This window comes from Vicia villosa, linkage group LG3 (assembly GCF_029867415.1).
Source record: "Vicia villosa cultivar HV-30 ecotype Madison, WI linkage group LG3, Vvil1.0, whole genome shotgun sequence".
Classification (NCBI taxonomy): Eukaryota; Viridiplantae; Streptophyta; class Magnoliopsida; order Fabales; family Fabaceae; genus Vicia; species Vicia villosa.
In genome coordinates, this window is record NC_081182.1 from 35,668,094 (window position 1) to 35,688,234 (window position 20,141).

A 20,141-nucleotide genomic window follows, 5' to 3' on the forward strand; every position below is an offset into this window, starting at 1 on the left:
CACTATAATTGAACTCCCAGTGTGAGGATTTTCCTATTGAGGTGAGAAAAGCTGTCACTCCTCAACACCCTGTTCCACTCCAAAACTAGTTAACACTCTTCACGTGTCCCTCCTTTTTTTAACCAATTTTTCTCATTCTAGCCAATTATCATTTCATTCACATTCTCTATTCCTAGTAGGCGACATGTACAAATAGCTACAACTTCATTCTTTCCTCCTACCCATCTATACCCTTCCTTTGATACACATGTTTTATTGGCCTAACTGACAACAAGGTTGAATTAAAGATATTTTAGCTTAAAATCTTGATTCCCATGGTTTTTTAACCATCCACCATGAATTGCGAAATGAGTTGCAAAACAATCAAGGACTTCGTTTTAGAATGTGCCTTTAGTCTTTTTTTTTTTTTGTTAGTAATTTGAAACAATCCCAACTCAATCTCGACAATTTAAAATCTAAAGTCTAGTCTGATTGCACCAAATATTGGCAAGGCCTAAGCTAAAAGACTCCTTGATAAAATGTTTTACATAAAGAAAAAAAATTGACATTTTAAATGCGGTTGTCTTCATAGAGCAAAAATTAATATTTGTGTTGTTCCAACAATGATTAAGAAATAAGAAATTAAGTTTTTCTTTGTATTTTCGTCTTAAGAAACTTCACCTACCTTAAGTAAAAATGATAAAATTATCATGCTAACAAGTAGTTCAGGACATTCTTTAAGGATTCTAAATAAAAAAAATATTTTTAAAAAAATACAACTATTTCAATATTTAATACATTGAATCATTTAAATTTTAATAAATCGGATCACGTTTTTCAAAAACATAGAACGAAAACAAATGGATCACACACTTTTTTGAAAAATTCAGAAAATTAAGAAAATAAATGAATAATGCATTTGTTTGGAAACTTAGAATTACACGGCAACGCATTAGCAACAGACCTGAGCATCACAAAATCATGTCAAAAGTTGCATAGGAATGCAAGCAAGATTGGTGATTGAAGAGCTGATCCAAACATGATTTAGTTTTAAATTTTCTTCGAAAACAAATGTTATAGGTGAAAATTTTCTTTTGAAAACAGAGTTGAAGAGTCAACGAATAAAAAATCTTTGAACAACAACGTTAATTGTTCTCAAATAATTAAATATAAAATAAAAAAGGTTACTCGTGATGTGATGTCACGAATTTTTTTAGTGGGCATCCCTAGTGATATTGATGCACCACCATGAGCTCACGACCGATACAAATAAAGCTAAAATCCTTACTAGAAAGAAGGGAATCTTAAATTTCCAATTCCATATAATAAAACTTCAGTGTCCTCAATAAAATAGGCAATAATTTGTAAAACACTTAAAAATGGAAGGACAAACTAAAACAGCCCAGGACTCCAGAACTCAACAGACATGAATGCCTAAAATCTCAGAACCCAAAGAGATTGGCAACAAGCACCTTCTTCCTTCATTCATTAACTTAAACAGGAGAAGTATGATTCTAATTGGCAGTTGAATTTGTTTACTGTTGTTCATCTGCTTTCGGGGCTGCTTCTTTAATTTCATCGGCACCATCATCCTGGAACCAAATAAACAAAGATCAATACATCAATTAAACAAAAGGAAAATATAAATACATGTTGTGCAAGAGTTATGGCAAACCCAAATAAATACCTGCATGTCAGAGGTCCATAGGGTGAGATTATCACGGAGAAGTTGCATGATCAAAGTGCTATCCTTGTATGATTCCTCTCCAAGGGTATCCAATTCAGCAATAGCTTCATCAAAGGCCTAGCAATTACAAGAGAAAGGATTTGTCATGAGTATGTAATATGCGCCTAGATCAGAAGAACTCATACTGAACTGGTGATCTTGCTACTTGTACTAAACTACTAATGAACACGTTATAATGAAATCAAAGAGAACAAGTTTGATAGGGACAACTTGAGTAGTACCTTTACTTAATGCTTATTGGTACCACAAGTTCTTAGAGGCTAGAAAAAGGTGTCATACATTGATTAGTTGTGAACTACTATTATATTGAACTTATGAAACATTAATTTAAAACTAACAACCAAGAAATTATTGACAACTCATTTTAGGTGTAGGTGTAATAGAAATATAAAGGGTACAAAAGTTAGGTCCATGTGTGGTTAGTAGAATCCAAAATGCAACATCATTGTTGCTTCAACATAAACCAATCGTATTACTGTAGGAAGTGGACACTAAGTTATTCCAAATAATTGAAACAATAATTGACAACAAGAGTAAAAGATTCCCACCACAAAGAGCCCAAACTTCATATTCTCTACCCAAATATCCAAAGATATAATCAAATAAAGTTAAAGTAAATAATACAAAACAATACAGTAATAGTACATGATAATCATCCTCTGTAATTCTAACCTGTTTTGCAAGATTGCAGGCACGATCAGGAGAGTTAAGGATTTCATAGTAAAAAACTGAGAAGTTCAGAGCAAGGCCGAGCCTAATTGGATGAGTTGGTGGCAGTTCCGCATTTGCAATGTCCTGCAAAACAATCCATTCATCAGAACAACCAAATCTTCCAATTACAAATTCACATAAATAATACTTACACAGCAAATAGATTTCATATTTACACAAAAATCAAGACATTGCAAAAATCAAGACGACATGCTTAGTGCTACATGAATAATTATTCAATAAACCGCATAAAGCAGAGAATCATAAATTATCCAGCAAAAAAATGAGAATCCTAAATCAATTAATTAATATGATAAAGTAATTTCGATAAACAGCGCACGATATGAAAAATTATAAGTGAGAGTTGCAAATCTGGAGAATATAGAACAGATCTGGATCGCAAAATCGTAGAACAAGATAAAAGGAAAAGGAAAAAACGGTTAACCTGAGCAGATTTGTACGCGGCAAGAGTGCTCTCTGCGGCCTCCTTACGCTCGGCTCCGGTCTTAAACTCAGCGAGGTACCTGTGATAATCTCCCTTCATCTTAAGGTAGAAAACCTTCGAATCGCCAGAGGTAGCGGAAGGAATGAGACGAGAATCGAGAAGCTTGAGGATACCGTCACAGATGTTCGAGAGTTCAGACTCGATCTTAGATCGGTAATCACGGATAACAGCAACGTGGTCCTCGTTGCCGCGGCTCTCTTCCTTCTGCTCGATCGACGAAATGATCCGCCACGAGGCACGTCTTGCTCCGATCACGTTCTTGTACGCCACGGAGAGAAGATTCCTCTCCTCCACCGTGAGTTCCTCGCCATCGGCGCTGGCGGAAACCTTTTCCATGAACTCCACCATTTCTTCGTAGCGCTCGGCTTGTTCGGCGAGCTTCGCCATGTAGACGTTCTCTTCCCGAGGAGTAGGAGCGGCCGCCATTGATGAAACCTAGAGAGAGAAAGTGAGATCTAGTTTTTTTAGGGAGTTTAGAGAGAGAAAGCGATTGAGATTGTGAGAGAGAAATAGAAAAGGAGGGCGAAGAGGAAGACGGAAACCACGAAAGGGAAAGGTTGGTTTTTGAGGCAAATGTATCCGATAATTGCGTTGAGTGGGGTCGTTTTGGAGATTCGATATCAACCGTTGGATCTGTAGTTTTTATTTTTTTATATAAGGAAATTAGAAATTATTCGCAATTTGTGACTAAAATAGTAAAAAGTGACAGCTGTCTAACGCGGAGTTTTGATACTCTTTTGTGTCTCGCTGTCATTTGTGAACCTAAATTCTTTTTATATATTAAAGGGAATAGGGTTCTTTGAATTTGAAACTAATAAGGTTATGAATTTCTTTTCTTTTTATTGAAAAAAGGTTAGCAATTCAAAATGATGATGAATTTGGAAGGAAAGTGAATGGGCTAAGATGGTCCTAAATGGGCCCGTTTGTGGGATTGGATTCGACGTGCCGTTGTTTGGGCCCTTGAAAGTGCTTTTCACTACTTTAGTTGGTCCTTGTTAATTAAGAGGAGTTAATGGCTGGCAGGGTAGGTCATAGGCACTGGCAGTGGCACAAGCACTAGGTGATTCTGAGAAAAAAAAGTCTGACAGACGTGTTACTAGAATTGGTAACAGCATTTCAAACTATGAAAACCACTTTTACTTCTTGTCTTCCAAGACCAGAATTCATTATTAGAAGGGTTATAAACGAGTTATGCCAATGGTACGAGGCACGGATGGGTTTGGTAAACATATTGTCAAAGTTTTAGTTAAGACACTAGCAATTTCAAAAGCGAGAAGACAAGCGAAGAAGAAAGAGAAGACATATCTAATTCATCTAGATAAAAGATAGAAGATTATTAGAGGAGAACTAATGTTGGAAATATATTGTTAGATTTTCAATCAGTTAATTTTGTTACTTATGATATTAAAGATTTTGTGATTTTAGACTATGTTTGGATAGAATAAAATGAACGGAGCAGAACGGAGTGGAGTGGAATGGAGCGGAACGGAGTGGAGCGGAATGGATTAAAGATGACATTCCATTGTTTGGGTATTTCATGACGGAATAGAGAGATTTTGTCATTCCGCCTAAATCGGAGGGTATAAAAAATGATGGAAAATGATGGAATGGGATGGAATGCATTCCATCCGGTTCCGCTCCATTCCATCCGTTTTTAATCAATCCAAACAATGAAACATAAGTTTATATCATTCCGTTCCATTCCATTCCACTCCCTTCCATCAATCCAAACATAGAGACAACCGTTTGATGGGCAAGTTATCAGACATCTTTGGGAGCATCTATCTAAATTCTACGAGACTTGTTTGATTTACGAGCCGAATTATGTGAATAAAGGTCAGGGAAAATTACGGTTATTTGAGAAAATTACGGTTATTTGGTTTCTCAATGATAGACCGAGCAAAGGATTGGATGCAATGTTTGCCAAACGGTACCATTTAGACATGGACAGAGTTATAAAATAAATTTCTAGAGAGATTTTTCACCAATGCATATTGTGTTGAAAGAAGGATTGATTGCAATGTCGTAAGTGCGAATGAGGATCTTCATTAGGAGACCTTGAGTACTGTTTAGTTGTTTGCAGCATCTAAAACATCATAGGTTTGAATTCAAACTGGATTGCAATGATTTCTAGTAAGATGATACCGGTACTCATGACGTTTGGATCAAAGACTACATAGTCTCTGATGTTACATGCCCTATCATTGGCGATGCCAATAATGTCGTTATCAGCCATGACAGGGATTTCCTCGTGTTGCTCTTCTTCCTCAGGTAATTCTGGGAAATCAAAGTTTTCCTAATTAGCAATAACTGGGTTCTCAGGTGGATGTGCAGCATGTTGTTGGCTTCTTAGCACTCTGAGAGTTCTTTCAGGTTCAGGATATCCACAGTAAATTGGACGCAACGACCTGTACATATAATAGCTAAAAACCTGTCGTGACACAAGATTACAACAAACATTAAAAGCTCAAATCCTATAAAACACAAATAACACAAAATTAGAAATGTAACTAAATATATTCCCCGACAACGACGTCAAAAACTTGCTGCTAGAATTAATGTTGTGTCAAATACAAGTAAACATGTATATTTGATTGCAACAAGTCATAAAGAAAGAGTATCGTACCCACATGAAAATATGTAATTACTTAGATTGATTTTGTAGTTAATTACATTTGGGTTCTCAAGCATGAGAAGAGAGAAATAATATGTGATTTGCATTGTTCAGTGTAATCCTAAGATACTGCTAATAGTGTGAATAGAGAGGTGGAAATATATCCAGAGTTAATGAGTTAAGCTATGATCCATTAATATTTGAGAAGTGAATATGTACGCTGATGTGCAGGGTCGTGACATGTGAGGTCAGAGTGACCAAGTGGTGTATCTCTACAACATCAAGGCATGCATATAAAGGGCAAAGGAACAAATCTATAAGCCTCACTTATAACCCTAATAGGCGTATGTGGTATTCTTATACTCCCTAATGGTTGCAGCTTATTATCTCTAAGCAAGCTAGGAAAGTGAATATCTCTATTCTACTCATTCAACCATTTTTATTAAGGAAACCACTTGTTATTGGATCTCTCACAACAACAAGTTGTAATCTACTCCTAAGTCGACCATGCAAAGAAATAAACTTATAACAGGTTAACATATAATAAAACAAGACACTCAACCACACATCATATCACATAAAAACAACTTAATATTAATTTCTCATTGCTCAACTACTAAAGGTTTAACTCATAATGAGCTAACTACAAACTACATACATGGTTCTCAAAAGGAACATCTTTAAACACATAATGAAATAGAAATGAAAACCGAAGAGAGACTTGAGAACTTCTTGAGACTGATGATCTTCATGAGATAACTCCTTTCGTGCCAGGGCTCAACAGCTAGTACAAGATTGGGTGAGAAGAAGAAAACTCTATCAACTCTCTACTATTCCTCACAATTATAACTTATGTATTTCTCTTGGAATTGGTGAACTCCTTCTCAATCTGATCAAGGCTATATTTCTAGTCCTAAGGTAAGGTTCTTGTGTTATCTTGGATCATGGGCCAAAAGTGAAGAAATCACCTCAAGCTCATTGCGAAATCAACATAATCCTTCAAGGTTCTCTACGCGGCTAACAAAGAAACGGGTACAAAATTTGTTGATGGGATTAGGGATGGCAATTTGGCCCATCCCCAGTGGGTACCCACAAAAAACCCCATATCGGGTAGGGTAAATACCCATAAAAATGGGTATGGGCACGGGCACGGGTAATTACCCATTAAAATATGCGGGTATGGGTGCGGGCACGGGTACCTTACTACCCAACCCGCCCCATACCCATATTACATATTTCTTTAATGTCATTTATATTATTATATAAAAATGCATGATTCTAATTTTTTTTTAAATATATCGCTATTAAATCATTACACATTTTAATAAAAGAGTTTATTTGTTTCTTAACTCAACAATAACATACATAATTTTTTTAATATTGCTAAAAAGACTTAAATTATATGATATTTTGTAATTAAACGATTTAATTTTACTATAAATGCGGGTAAGCGGGTACGGGTGTGGGCATTGAGGTACCCACAGGGTACACGTACAGGCATGAATATTGATACCCACGCGGGTTTGGGCTCGGGTACGGGGATTTTTTTTAACTGCGGATATGGGGACGAGTACTATAGTACCTTGCCCAAACCCTGCCCATTGCCATCCCTAGATGGGATTGTGTAGTGTACTATTGTACCATGCTTTTGCCAATGGTATATTTCCGTATACTTTTACGAAGATGAATATCCAAACTAAATTATGGCAAAAATGAGAGTGTGACTCAGTTACGAAGGGATGTGGTGCATATGCGATAATTACGGAGATGCATCTACGGAGTCATTTTTGGTAAAATGAGAATATGACTCACCTACGCATCAATTTTGCGTATATGGATGCGTGCGAAAATATACTTTTAAATGAATTAAAGAAAATTTTGGATTTACATAAGATAGCTCTCCATCACTAAGGAATGACATGAGATTATTATGAAGAAGCAACTTCAGACTCAATTCTGGTAAAATGAAGGTGTAACTAACCTACGCATGAATTTCAGATAAAATAGATACGTCCGAAAATATATTTCCGAACTAAAAAATAATAATTTTGAGTTTAGATAGAATGACTGACCACCAATAAGAGTTAGAAAAATAATATTCACAAAATGTAACTAAACTTTGGGTTGTGCAGTCCGCCAAACCCCTACATGCTAGAAGATTTGATACATTAGAGCACCTCCAGTGTGAGGTATTTTGAGAGAGAGAGAGAGAGAGAGAGAGAGAGAGAGAGAGAGAGAGAGAGAGAGAGAGAGAGAGAGAGAGAGAGAGAGAGAGAGAGAGAGAGAGAGTAAAATTTGGTCTTTTTTTTATTTTGGAATATTCCAAGTGGCAGTCGGGTTCCTTTAGCAAGGGATGCATAAAGTTGAGTCCTTTGATTAAAAAAAATAATATATTAGTTATTATAGTATATATTTGTGAGGTAAAAGCAATAAAATATTCATATGTGAGATAAAATTGTGGGACCTAGTGCGAGTTCTATAGAATTGTATCATTGGAGTAAAATTCATTGAATTGTTTTAAAATGATGTAGATTAGTATGACTCACAAAATAACTTAAATATGAGTTGCACCACCGTGCTCTTATATATGAAAGAAAGTTCTTAGAGCATCTCCAATGATGGAAACTTAGATTCTTAGCTTTTAAGTTTTATTCCTTAATTTTTTTTACCTTTGGAGTGTGATGACATGGCACCATTGATTGCTTAAATTTAAGGGATAGGACTTCATGAAACAACTTGAAAAGTTGAGAACTTATCATTAAATATTATTATTTTTGAGGTAATTCAATTGAAATAGTAATACAAGGTGGTTGTCAATTATAGTGCAATTATAACAATATAAATTGGTGGGGCCTAATATACATTGCTTATTTATAACTATCATTAGAGCAAAAATAATTTAGATTGTTTATGAATTGGTTAAATGCAATGTGGCAATTTAGACCCACAAAATATAACACAAACAATCAAAACCAAAGAATATTCTCCCATTGGAGATGCTCTTAGGGAGATGCTCTTAGGCACTTTCAATAGACAAAGACGCAATAGTGACACAATCATCTCTGAAATTTACATACACAACTGTAAAATCTTAAATGTATCTATTAAATGTAGATGTCCATGGTAACAATATAGATATTTGTCCATTAAACTTATCTATCAAATCAAAAGATGTTTACATAATATAAATTTGAATTTGAATTACACGAAAAATTGAGATTTTACAGTTAATTCAAGTCGGGAAAAAGTGTAATATCCTCATAACCGCATCAACTATACGTGAACACACTTTATTATAAAACTAACCAGTTTAATTTAACAAACAACCGATTAATGTTAAACTTCTTTCTTTCTCTTTCTCTTAGGTTACTAGAGAATTTCAACATGTATTATTGCGTTCAAGCCCCGAAAATATTAATGCAGCAAATGGTCAAAGAAAGCCTTTGTAATTGTTCAACTCTCCCCATACCGTCATCTCAACTTCTTCCCATGACTCTGATGATGTTAGTTCTTCCCATAGGCTAAAAATAGCTCCCAAGACATTATCATCATGCAAAATACAATAACACCTACAGTTACAAAATAAAGAAATCCAAATGAGTTACATTATTAACTAGTATAATGTTTACAACTCACAGTAAACGCAATATTGAGGCAATATTGTGTAAGTAATGATAGGTTATGTGGATTTTAATACACGGATATGGCTCTGGGGATGAAGTTAAATACCAGAAAAGCCAATTTAATGGGTCTGTGTAGGCTTGGGTCTGCAGCCTTAGCAGTCATAGGTATATTGTTTCATATTTTATATAAATCCATACATTCAAACTGAAACACTTTAAGTTGATAAGAAACTGGTTACGAAAGAAAATTATGGCGACAGTACTTACATAGCAGCATATGAAAGTCGACCAAACTTTTGACCATCCTCTGTCGACTCGCACTTCGATATGTTGCACGGAAAAGGAAGTTTGTAACTTTCTAAAAATTTCTTAAGGAGATACGAATCGCCTCTAAACACATCTAAATAAATTGGTATCAAGTCGAAAATAGGATCTCCTGCAAAATAAGTGAAAAAGGTCAGCTAATATACCCAGATAGCAAAAACATCAGAATTCTTTCATGGCAATATTATATTTCAAAAATATATTTGAGTGAAGCCTAAGAAGTGCTCTAGACAAAGTTGAGTCAGTTACATGTAATTGTACAGTTAGTTATTACTTAATAGATTTGACAGATAAACAATGAAAGTAAAACAAGGACTAAAGCTTGCAGACAGATCAGTCCTCCATTTCAAAAAGGCTAAAGTGAAATGAGTGCGACGAAAACACCATAGTATTAGAGGTATCACTTAGTTATCGAAGTGTTCTAGCATATCCCTTGTAACTGACACCTGTCAAGGTGTCACTAGTAGTTACCTGCTACTGCAGGTTACAGGTTGCATGTATATAAGCAACTCTGTTACCTTTTGTAACTAACTTTCAGATTTATAATGAATACAGTTAGATTGCAATGAAATCTCTCTCTATCTTTCTATTATGGTATCAGAGCCTATCGATCGGACCATGGGCCGCCCACCGTTAATATCCACACACCAAGCCCTAAAAAAAAGAATGCTGGGCGTGAGGGGTGTATTAGGAAGATCCTAAAGTCCTACATTGGTTGGAGATAGAGCATTGAAATAGTTTATATAGAGTGACACTCCTCACCTTACCAACCATAGAAAGATATTTTAGGGAAAATGTAAAACAGGAATTATTGGTACAAATGTGTCCGGTCATTAACCTTTTGTTTGGCTATGATGTTTAAAGAGTAACCCCTAATTGACTTCACACACAACTGATTCATTATTCCTAAATTTGCTAATGATATTTGATAGCTGACCACTCATTAAGAGATAAGTGAAGAGGAATAAAAAGGGTGTTGTAAGTAATAACTAACTAACAAGATACGAATTCAGTTAGTTATAAGATGAACAAAATCGGAAAAAAGAGAATTAGTGGAGATAGGTGTTGAAATTGGACACAATGAAGAGTAAAAGTAGGTTCATCCTTAAGATTTACTTTTTCATCTGTGTCACATTGACCAAGACCCATCAATAAAGCATTTTTTCTCTATTTCTGTGTGATTTCTCTGTTTTCATAACTATTATCGGTTGAGAATCAGAGCTGAAAATATAGAAATCACACAAAGAAAACAACGATTTATTCATGGATCTTGGTCAGCGTGACACACACACACACAAAAAAAATTACAATCTTGAGGATAATTTGAGAGCTCCTCAACTCTCCACTATTTCCAATCTCCACACTTGTTCACACAAATTCTAGCATTTTCTTATAAATAATGAATTTGTATTTTTGAGGTAGTTATTAATGAGTGGTCTGCTCTGCTATCAATATGCATCTCAAGGCCAACAATGACTTCAGAACAAAAATAAACAAGTGAATCGTTAAGGATGAAACTGCAACATGATGATTACTTCTTACAGAACAAAATTAGCCTGAAAATTATTTTTTTTAAAAAGTGGAGGAAGAAAGGGAGTGATAACCATAGGAAATTTAAACACTACTTGTTGGGGGTTAATAACACAAGCCTTGCTCTTCTTTAAAGAAAATACAAATTTCAACTGTAGAGATAGCTAAAAACATCTTGCAGATACTGAAAGCACTTGATAAACTATGATACCACATCATGACAACATTCCATTATAAAGACGAGCATATCATAACAACATTCCATTACAAAGACGAGCATTATTTAAGTCCATATACTGAAAGCACTTGATAAAATATGATGCCACATCATGAAACATTCCATTATAAAGTCGAGCATTATCGAGGCTGCATGAAAGTTTATGAAACAGGTAGGAAAGGAAAAGTACCGACCAATAGAAAGATCACTGAAGTCAAGGATGTAACTGGGACACCAGGATTTCACTCCATCGTGGTCACTCAATAAACCATTGTCCACCTGGGCAGCATCTTCTGTATTCCCACTGGAGGTAGAGCAAACCAATGACGGTTCCATGTAAATATTATCATCCATAATGTCAGTGTGTATCCAGGAGCAAGGTTTAGAAGCACCACTTGAGAAATTCTGAAGCCAAATAGAAGTTGATAGAAACCAAACTTAATCTAGCATATCCAATGAAAAAAATGATGTTGGGATGAAATAGTGAATTTAGAAGAAACCTCATTTATATTTAGCAGCTTAGATAAATCAGATGGGATATATTCCTCAATTTTCTCAATCAGTTTGCTAGGAATTGGATCCCCCCTACAAAGTTTTAAGGAAAAGCATCAGAGGCCGCCTTACAAAGATAAATGAATAATGCAAAGATTCATCATAGAACTAGCATGCAACAGAAGCACCTAGGCAAAACCAAAAATGGAACGCATTTATCATGCATGGATAAAATACAGTTTAACGGAGCCAAAGTCAAAAGAGAGTTAATAAACAATTGGAAAATTCATAAAAGTTAAAACTTCAAAGTTGAAGTGCTCAGAAGATCGTTAGATTTTAAATTGTATGCATAATAACCCTACTCTAACTCTTAACTATCCTGTTTGTCAAGAAATTGGAAAGTTCAATAGAACTAAATGTACCACTTGGTCAAACGACTTGAGACATCCTTCCTCTTCTTTGTTAAAATTCTGGTGATGATTCCCCATTCTGCTGCATTGTTTGATTTACAATTAACATTTGAAATACAATCATTTTCCTCAGACCAGCTTAGTTCATGTTCAATATCAGATATAAATGAATTATTTAAAGGCGGATGTGGCAAAAGGTGAATATGGCACAGTTGCTCCCCCAAGAAGGAGGCCAAGTTTGTTGCATCTTCTCTCGATAAGCTGTCTCTTCTGCAAAATAATGACAACAACATCTAAAAGATTAAGAGAACTGCGTTGCTAGTGCAGAAGTAAGAAATTGGAATTGCTATGTTGTGGGATAAAATTTATAAACCACAAGGTCAGCACTTACAAGTCTGCAAACATATTCCCTTCACATCTCTTAGTTATCACATATGGCCATATGCTTGAGTTACAGGCTAAACTAATTGATCCATCCACCGGAATCCCAGCATTCCTATACTCTAACAGTTTCTTGCCCCAAACCCCAAATGGGAAACCATCAACGTTGCATTTTTCTGTGATAATATTGGTCTTCGAAATGACACTGGGAACTCCTTTTCCATCCCAACTTAAATTTGTGTAGGACCCGTCTTCAAGATAAACAACCCCGCTGGCCATAACACTAGGAATATGTTTCCTGATAGAGGAGTTGGCTTCAAGCAGCAAACTATTAAATTCTAGCTGTAAAAGATACAATATGAAAGTTAGATCTACCCTGAAGATGAAATGAAAACAGAATACCAATCAAGTACCTCTGTGCCTAAACAATAAAGGCAAGCTTCCAGTCCTCCTTCGACAAAAATCTTTACAACATAGTTCCCCACTAGATAAACCTATTTAGAGAATGGAAAATGTTCCTAGTTAGAGACTTCGTACTATTTAAGTACTTTACTAGATAATGAATGATCATACCACAAAACAATCTCATGTCATAGTTCAACAATAGAATCATATGAGACATGGCTAAGTAATTACATAGCATATCATCTCACGTTATGGTAAGCACAACCGAAATAATTTCAGAATGACAACTACCATTTGAAGTAAGATTTTTAAAATGCACATTAAGTTTTACTAATTGTTGCAATTTGTAGCCAACTACTTAGTATGATTAATCTTACACTGGCATAAAGATAGTAGAGAGATTCCAATTCCATCAATGTGCCTTCTAAAAGGGTAAACTCTTCTAGTCTCAATGCAATATGCAAAGGTATCTTCAACGAAAAGTAGTTTGTAGATCCAAATTATTGATAAATTACAGTAAGGGAGGACATGCTAAGGATGAAAATTTGTTTCTTACCAGGGAAAGACCTTAAGAAAAACATCAGGACTTTGATTCAACCTAAAGACCTAAATTATACTCTAATTTTGAAGCAATCACAATACTGTTTGGGAATCTAAGGACCAATTATTTTCACTATAGCCTTTGAAATTTTGATGCACTACAAGCTTCTTAAAAAATACAAATAAGAAAAAGGTATTAGCTACATAAATTAAAACTCACAGGATTGCTACCCGTACCAACAGGAAGTCTTTCATCATCAGTTGGAAGGGGCAAATTATTGAAGGCACAAATTTTAGACAGGCACTCTAACCACTTATCTGCATTTAGCGCAATACAAGCTCCCTGGACATACATAAACAGAAAATAAATCATAAAATCAGATGGTATACTTCCTTTAGAAGCACAGAGAATGCATTACATTGGAAACAAAATAACCTTCCATATTAGATCTCTCATTTCTGGTTTTTGAATCCAAAGCTTGGATAACCATTCTCTTAGTTCTCGTTGACCAATGGTGTTGCCTGTGCTCCACTCAGAACTGTAGTGGTCTCTATCCTTATCCAAAAACATGGATAAGAAATTAATATCATAAGAAAATCCGCTTTTCCATAAGTTATAGCTTCTAGCTACGGCACTTAATTCACTTTCAAAACATAGATCGTCTACATCTTTCAGAGTTTTGGGCCTTTTCTCTTTCCTTGACAAATCAGAATAACTTAAATTTTCTTCATTACATGACATGTCCTGTATGCCATTTTCATAAACATCTTCTTCAAGAGCAAGCAAACCTACACGACAAACTCCTTTATGACGATAACCAGGTGCCATATCCAAACATACAAATTCGAAGTTATTAGAATTCACAAAATTCTGCGTGACTGCAATAGTTGTTTCCAAATTTAAAATACAGTGCCACCATCCACTGGGAACATAAATTGTCTCTCCAGGTAGTTGTGTACATTCAATTGGCTTGTCTTCGTCAGCAAGAAGAGGATAAAAATCTAGCCACCACTGTAAGCAAATATAATTGTAATTAGTAATTAAAAAATCAACAGAAAGACACATTGAAGTTAGGCATCCTAATGGATAACAATTATGTAAATCCAAAAAGAGGATATGTAAATTGCTCAAATTGCAAGATTGTGGTACCTGCAATGATGATGGAGTCTCAATACTGACATCACCATCTTCATCGTTAACATGTACTGTAACACCTAAAGGCACTTTTCCAGGAGGATATAGCGCCCACCTATCAAATATAGGCAAAACATTATCTCTTACATATTAGTTATTTGGAAAATACTCAAGCACCAACACAGAAAATCTAAGTACCAAATTACATAAAACTCAAGTTATTTGTTGTAGAATTATTAAAGAACAAGAACTGTTTAATTACACTTTTGGTTATTGTAGTTTTAAGAATGCATGGATTTCGGTACGTGCAGTTTCAATTGCTTAAATCAAGTGCACATACTTAACCAATTGAGCAATTCAGGTCCTAATGTTAATGTTTCAGTAAATTTTAATAGAATGAGTTGATTTGAATCATGATCTTTTATTTGACAAAAGTAAAGGATGACCTCTCAGCCTATTCGTGGGTGGTAGATTCTTCTATTCAATTGTAGCCACTACTCTTTACTACTGCTGCATATTTAAGCATACTTGTTCAAACCTAGTTGAGTTTAATAATACTTTTCAACTTCTTATCCGTTGTGCTTCTTTACAATTAAATCATCCAATACTAACAGAAAACTTTCTTTGGATTTATTTCTGACTCCTATCTACTCTCATCAAAGGCCCAGAAGGCAGAAAAGTAGTCCTAGCATCATATTAGCATCCTCGGGCTGAAAACTTTCATATGAGTCATTTTTTTTAGGGATCTTGTTCAACATTTGTCTACGTAATATTTTAGGAAACTAGTTCTAGCAAGATCTTAGCCCCCTCAGTCTAAAAGTGACAAATCATACTTCACACAAACTATTTCAGTCCTACAATCTTTCGAATTATAGAGAGAAGCATAAAAGGTGAGCTGTAGTTTAAGTTGCATTAGCAATCAAAATCAAATGTGAAACTAGTAAACAACCATCATCTTTGCATGGACGAGCCAATGGACTTTCAACCTAAAGGCCCCTAGCTTCCCTTAGGAAAAAAAAACACACCTGATGCCAGAGTCTCAATCCTCGTGTGTTATTCACCTCCCCCTTCACTAAGTTTTGGGGGGCCAATCGTAACTAGAAAAAGAAAATAGCAGCAATAAACTGGAAGAATCAAGTAATGAACTAATTATGTTTAAGGCTTAAACTCAACAACAATGCACAAAGTTTCCTCTGACACCGTGTAAATAGCCGGGGTCTAAGCTACATGCTAAACAACCATAATGTAGATAAACATCTCACTTCAAGCATCTTATCTTTTTACCTTTTACGGCCAGAAAGCAGAGTGTTCCATGCACTTGTAAGAGCTGGATCGACATGCCAAGAGGCACCAGATCTCTGTGGTCCAATTATGAGCCACCTATAGGATGGTCGTTTCTCTATATCTAAGATATCAAAGAAGTCTTCTTGAAAAAGATGAGGCACGCTGTAATCCTTCAATAAGCTAGGTGCATGTTCGCCAAACTGTATGTTAAATTAAAAGTTAAAAGAACTTCCAAAATCCCAAATTTGAAAACAAGAAAAAGAGAAGGGAATGGTGGGAGGAGGCAGGGAAGAGTGCTGTTGAAACAGGAATATCTAAACTCAAGCACCTTTTCGTCAAAAATATACAATGGATCTTCATCATGTTGAACTTTCATGTATGAGACATAATCCTTGAACTTCATGGAGATCTTTTTGGAACTCCTTTGAGAAATTTTAAACGCCACGTCTCCATAGTTTAGTAACAACTGATCAATTGTCCATTTATGCCTGGCAGGCCATGTATCCGCCAGTCCATTAAGCATGACCTGAGAGGTGCAATTCATCATCAAAATTACATTTCAATATAAATACAAGAGAAAATCACTAACAATTGATGGTTCAAAATTGATAAACTTCAGTATATCTAAAACACAACATAAACTATAACCCAAATACACATAGGACCCTTGAAGTTATAAAGACAAATCATTCTCATCTCTCATTTTCCATCTTTACAAGAAACGGTGGGAAAAATTAATAGAGATACCCATATGCTTCAGAGATTAATAGCAAACATATACACAATTAAGTGAAGTCGGCTACATAGATCAAGCAATGCCATAATGCTTTATTATATATCATACCTCTATCGAACTCATTAATCTCTAGGTCTTTCTTAAAAGTTTCTCTTTTGGGTTTTTTTAGGTCTTCCTCTACCTCTTGTGATTTAACTACCGTCCATCTGATCTACTCTCCTTACTACAAAATATACTTGTCTTTTCTCTACATAGTTAAACCACCTATACTGAGTTTTCCCCATCTTTTCAGCAATAGGTGCTATCTCGACTCCCTCTATCTAATGTTGTCATTTATAATCCGATCTTGTCTAGTCTTTCCACACATCCAACACAACATTCTCATCTCCGCGTACGCTTATTTTATTTTTGTGTTGATTCTTTTACCGCCCAACAACCAGACATATATCATGATAGAAAATAATGTTGTTCCCACTTTTTCCAAAAGAAAAATACTAGCACCACACTCTTTTGAACACAAATTTTATTATCGGTCCATGTTTTAAAAGGTCAACACAATTGCCTTGTAAACTGATCATTTTTTAAGTGTATTCGATTTTAAAAGAGAGCAATAATATATAACATTGAAGAATGTGTGTAAAAGAGTGTATTGCCACCAAGAGAGTGCATTCATTTCTTTCAAAAAGAAATCAAGCAAACCAAACTACGGAAAATAGAGCTCAGGATATTTTCTTTTCATTAGGAAGAGAGCTCAACATTAATGATTGACACCGAAACAGAACCAACATAAAGGGAAAATTTTAACGCAGCTTTACTATTAAAATTCTTTAATCATTGTACCGGTTTCTTCATGTCATACTCGTTATAGAAGTCCTTCAATGAGATGTCATTTATTCTTTCCACATTTCCACCTTCTGTATAAAATGTATCCAATGTGGTATTACACCGGTATAATCTCCGATACAAAAATAAAGAGTTGAACCCTGCAGGAAGGCAAATATCAGTGGTATATACAAAAATCTTAAAATAATTCAAGAGCATGCAGCCTAAAGTTTGCTAAAAATATAGAAAACAGATATGATATTTATAATATCAGAAATGTTACCATCAAAATGTAAAGGCTGTCTATGGCCCTCTTTGTACTTGTCCGGCGGATTCTCACTGCATTCAAAAATCCAATTCCAAATATGTTACAATTAAATATAAACTAAAATAAAGAAAGCCGGCAATTGCTACTTTGAAGCTATTTGGATTCTCTGAATTGAGCTTATCTACTGTCATACGTTTTGCGTGACTATTTAGGAGAGCTTATGAAAACAGCTTACGACATTGTTGATGCTTATTTTCATAAGTTCTCGAAGATAGTTTTATTGCTTTACAAAAACAATTTAACTTTATTTTATCTTTATCTATAGAAATTGCTTATACATAAGCGCTTATCATGATAACGTTTGTGCTATAAGCTGCAAATAAGTAGTTTATCCAAACTAGACCAAATGAGAGAGTGAAAGACATACTTATGCAGAGCAGTTTTCTTCCAAGAGCCTTTGTATTCAAGAAAACCAGATGCTCCTTTTAGGCATAGACTCATCCACAATGGTTCTTCATTGGACAGTATATACATCACACTGCCAATAAATGAATGAAAGAAGAAACGTTTATAAATCGATTATCAATTATCAATTATCAATGTCGCGAAGATGAAAATTGATAGAATTACCTGCTAACGCAAGCGACGCGTGCGGCATCTCGAGGAGTGAGTCGCTCCAAAATTGAGCAGAGGATTTCATCGGGAAGAACTCGAAGATCTCCAAGACCGTCTATTCTGCGATCTCTCGGATTGTGAGCTTGAGCCTCCATCGAATCTAGAATTCAACTTCAATTTCAACTTCGATTTCAATTAGGCGTTTCTTCGCTCCTGCGCTCAATGGTTATATTCGTTCCTGCGCTAAACCGCGTTTTTTCTTAAGCGCTTATTGCCCGTGTGAGAAATTTCCGTTATTCCTACGCCACCTTTATGGCATAGGCAAAAGTGATTCCCCCTAAAAAATTGATTTAAGACATTGTTTATTTTCAACGATATCTGCTAAAAATTCTTGATATTATTATTAATGTACTTTGAAATTGCACTTTAAAAATGGTTATGAAATGCTTGATTTTCACTTTTTGCCAATGTAAAATTAATTGTTCCGTCCCAAAATGTAAAATTAGTTATGCTATGTACAATGGTTTGGATATTCAACACTCTTTTTTTATTTTTTATTTTCCACATCATCTTCTCTTTTTTCCACATAATAATTTAACACTCAATTAATTTTTAATCAATACAATGGTTTTGTTTAATAAAATTCAACACTCAATCCCATCATTTTAAACAATCACAACAACCAATAAAATTTTGCAAAATAATATATGTGGGTCCACACTTTCTCATTCAACATGTTGAATGTTTTCACATATTAATCCACATTACTTTCAACTCTTTATTCAACATCTCATTGCACATATTCAACTATTGAATAATTTTTTCAACACCCCCATTGTAAATGGTCTTACTTGTCCACTTTTAGATTTGGATATTGCTTTCCGACACTAAGGATCCGTTTAGTTGGGAGTAGATGGAGGGGAGGGAATATTTATAAAAATATGTGTTTGGTTCATTTTTTATAACAGGAGGGGAGTGGAGTTTTTATAAGGGAATGGGAGGGGAGAAAAATCCCTCCTAAACTACTTTTTGCTTCCCTCTAAATTGGAGGGATTTGGAGGGGAGGGAAGATTTAGTAATTATAATTTTATTATTTTCCCTATTTTAACCTCAATCATTTTTTTAATTCCAAGATTGTCCTTATTGAATTATTAAAGATTAGATTTTTTTCTGTATTATTTCACGTTTATTTTTTTTTATTGTGCGGTTGCTATTTGTGCGTTGTTCGTCTCAGGTGAGTTTTTTTTTTTATTTTGTTAAAGTTCCATTTTTAATATTATATTATTTTTTTTATAATAATAACATACTTATACTTATATCGGTTCTTATATATGATAGTAATAAGGTTTTTTTTATTATACTAATAATAATAATAATAATAATAATAATAATAATATATGCAAATATAATATATTTATGTTATAAAGAAATTTTTTAACTCTAATATTATTTGTTTAATTTTTTTAATATTTTAACCTTATTTTATTTATTTTTAATTATAGAACTTGTTTTATTAGGTTAGATGAATCATAAGATCAGATAATGGTTTGATTTGCGTTGAAGATATATAGTTCAACTAATGTGTGTTGTTGTTGTTTACGGTTATATTATGGTTTACGAGTGAACAAGTTTTTATTTGGTGAAATTTACTCAATACTATTGTTATTTAGAATTATTTTTACTAAGCACAAATAATAATATTTATAAGGATAAAAAGGTAAATTGATTTTAAAATCTCTTCCCTCCCCTTGTGAACCAGACATACTTGTTGTTAAAAATTCCTCCCCTTCCCTTTTTTGAACC

At 34.6% G+C, this 20,141-nt stretch overlaps 2 protein-coding genes across 3 annotated transcripts; both read right to left on the bottom strand.

Moving 5' to 3' along the window:
* Positions 1 to 1,278: 1,278 nt before the first annotated feature.
* Positions 1,279 to 3,491, bottom strand: LOC131660982 (14-3-3-like protein). Its single transcript, XM_058930365.1, has 4 exons — positions 2,883 to 3,491; positions 2,399 to 2,521; positions 1,667 to 1,783; positions 1,279 to 1,571 (listed from the first exon to the last, which is right to left on the bottom strand). Exons 1-4 carry the CDS (start codon positions 3,366 to 3,368, stop codon positions 1,515 to 1,517), a joined length of 783 nt encoding a protein of 260 aa, XP_058786348.1. The 5' UTR covers positions 3,369 to 3,491; the 3' UTR covers positions 1,279 to 1,514.
* Positions 3,492 to 8,736: 5,245 nt separating this feature from the next.
* LOC131660983 (lysine-specific demethylase JMJ21-like) lies at positions 8,737 to 18,691 on the bottom strand. 2 transcript variants are annotated; one of them, XM_058930366.1, is made up of 16 exons: positions 18,354 to 18,691; positions 18,151 to 18,261; positions 17,739 to 17,794; positions 17,474 to 17,616; positions 16,226 to 16,423; positions 15,898 to 16,097; positions 14,629 to 14,728; positions 13,915 to 14,490; positions 13,699 to 13,821; positions 12,947 to 13,027; positions 12,544 to 12,875; positions 12,165 to 12,422; positions 11,751 to 11,835; positions 11,445 to 11,655; positions 9,447 to 9,615; positions 8,737 to 9,125 (listed from the first exon to the last, which is right to left on the bottom strand). In XM_058930366.1, the coding sequence occupies exons 1-16, from the start codon at positions 18,491 to 18,493 to the stop codon at positions 8,987 to 8,989; spliced, it is 2,922 nt and encodes a 973-aa protein (XP_058786349.1). In that variant the 5' UTR covers positions 18,494 to 18,691; the 3' UTR covers positions 8,737 to 8,986. The 2 variants fall into 2 exon arrangements, with proteins under 2 accessions (XP_058786349.1, XP_058786350.1); XM_058930367.1 differs by lacking the exons at positions 17,739 to 17,794; positions 18,151 to 18,261; positions 18,354 to 18,691 and having other exon boundaries at positions 17,493 to 17,616.
* Positions 18,692 to 20,141: the final 1,450 nt, after the last annotated feature.

What these genes read in the sequence shown, in the direction of transcription:
- LOC131660983 (XM_058930366.1), bottom strand. Translation starts at nt 18,493, where the DNA reads ATGGAGGCTCAAGCTCACAATCCGAGAGATCGCAGAATAGACGGTCTT. An exon ending in TTGGTACGGGTAGCAATCCT is followed by an intron (nt 13,028 to 13,698) that starts GTGAGTTTTAAT and finishes TTCTCTAAATAG; the next exon opens with GTTTATCTAGTGGGGAACTA. An exon ending in CGACTTTCATATGCTGCTAT is followed by an intron (nt 9,126 to 9,446) that starts GTAAGTACTGTC and finishes TTGTAACTGTAG; the next exon opens with GTGTTATTGTATTTTGCATG.
- LOC131660982 (XM_058930365.1), bottom strand. Translation starts at nt 3,368, where the DNA reads ATGGCGGCCGCTCCTACTCCTCGGGAAGAGAACGTCTACATGGCGAAG. An exon ending in CCGCGTACAAATCTGCTCAG is followed by an intron (nt 2,522 to 2,882) that starts GTTAACCGTTTT and finishes ATTGTTTTGCAG; the next exon opens with GACATTGCAAATGCGGAACT. An exon ending in CCTGCAATCTTGCAAAACAG is followed by an intron (nt 1,784 to 2,398) that starts GTTAGAATTACA and finishes TGTAATTGCTAG; the next exon opens with GCCTTTGATGAAGCTATTGC.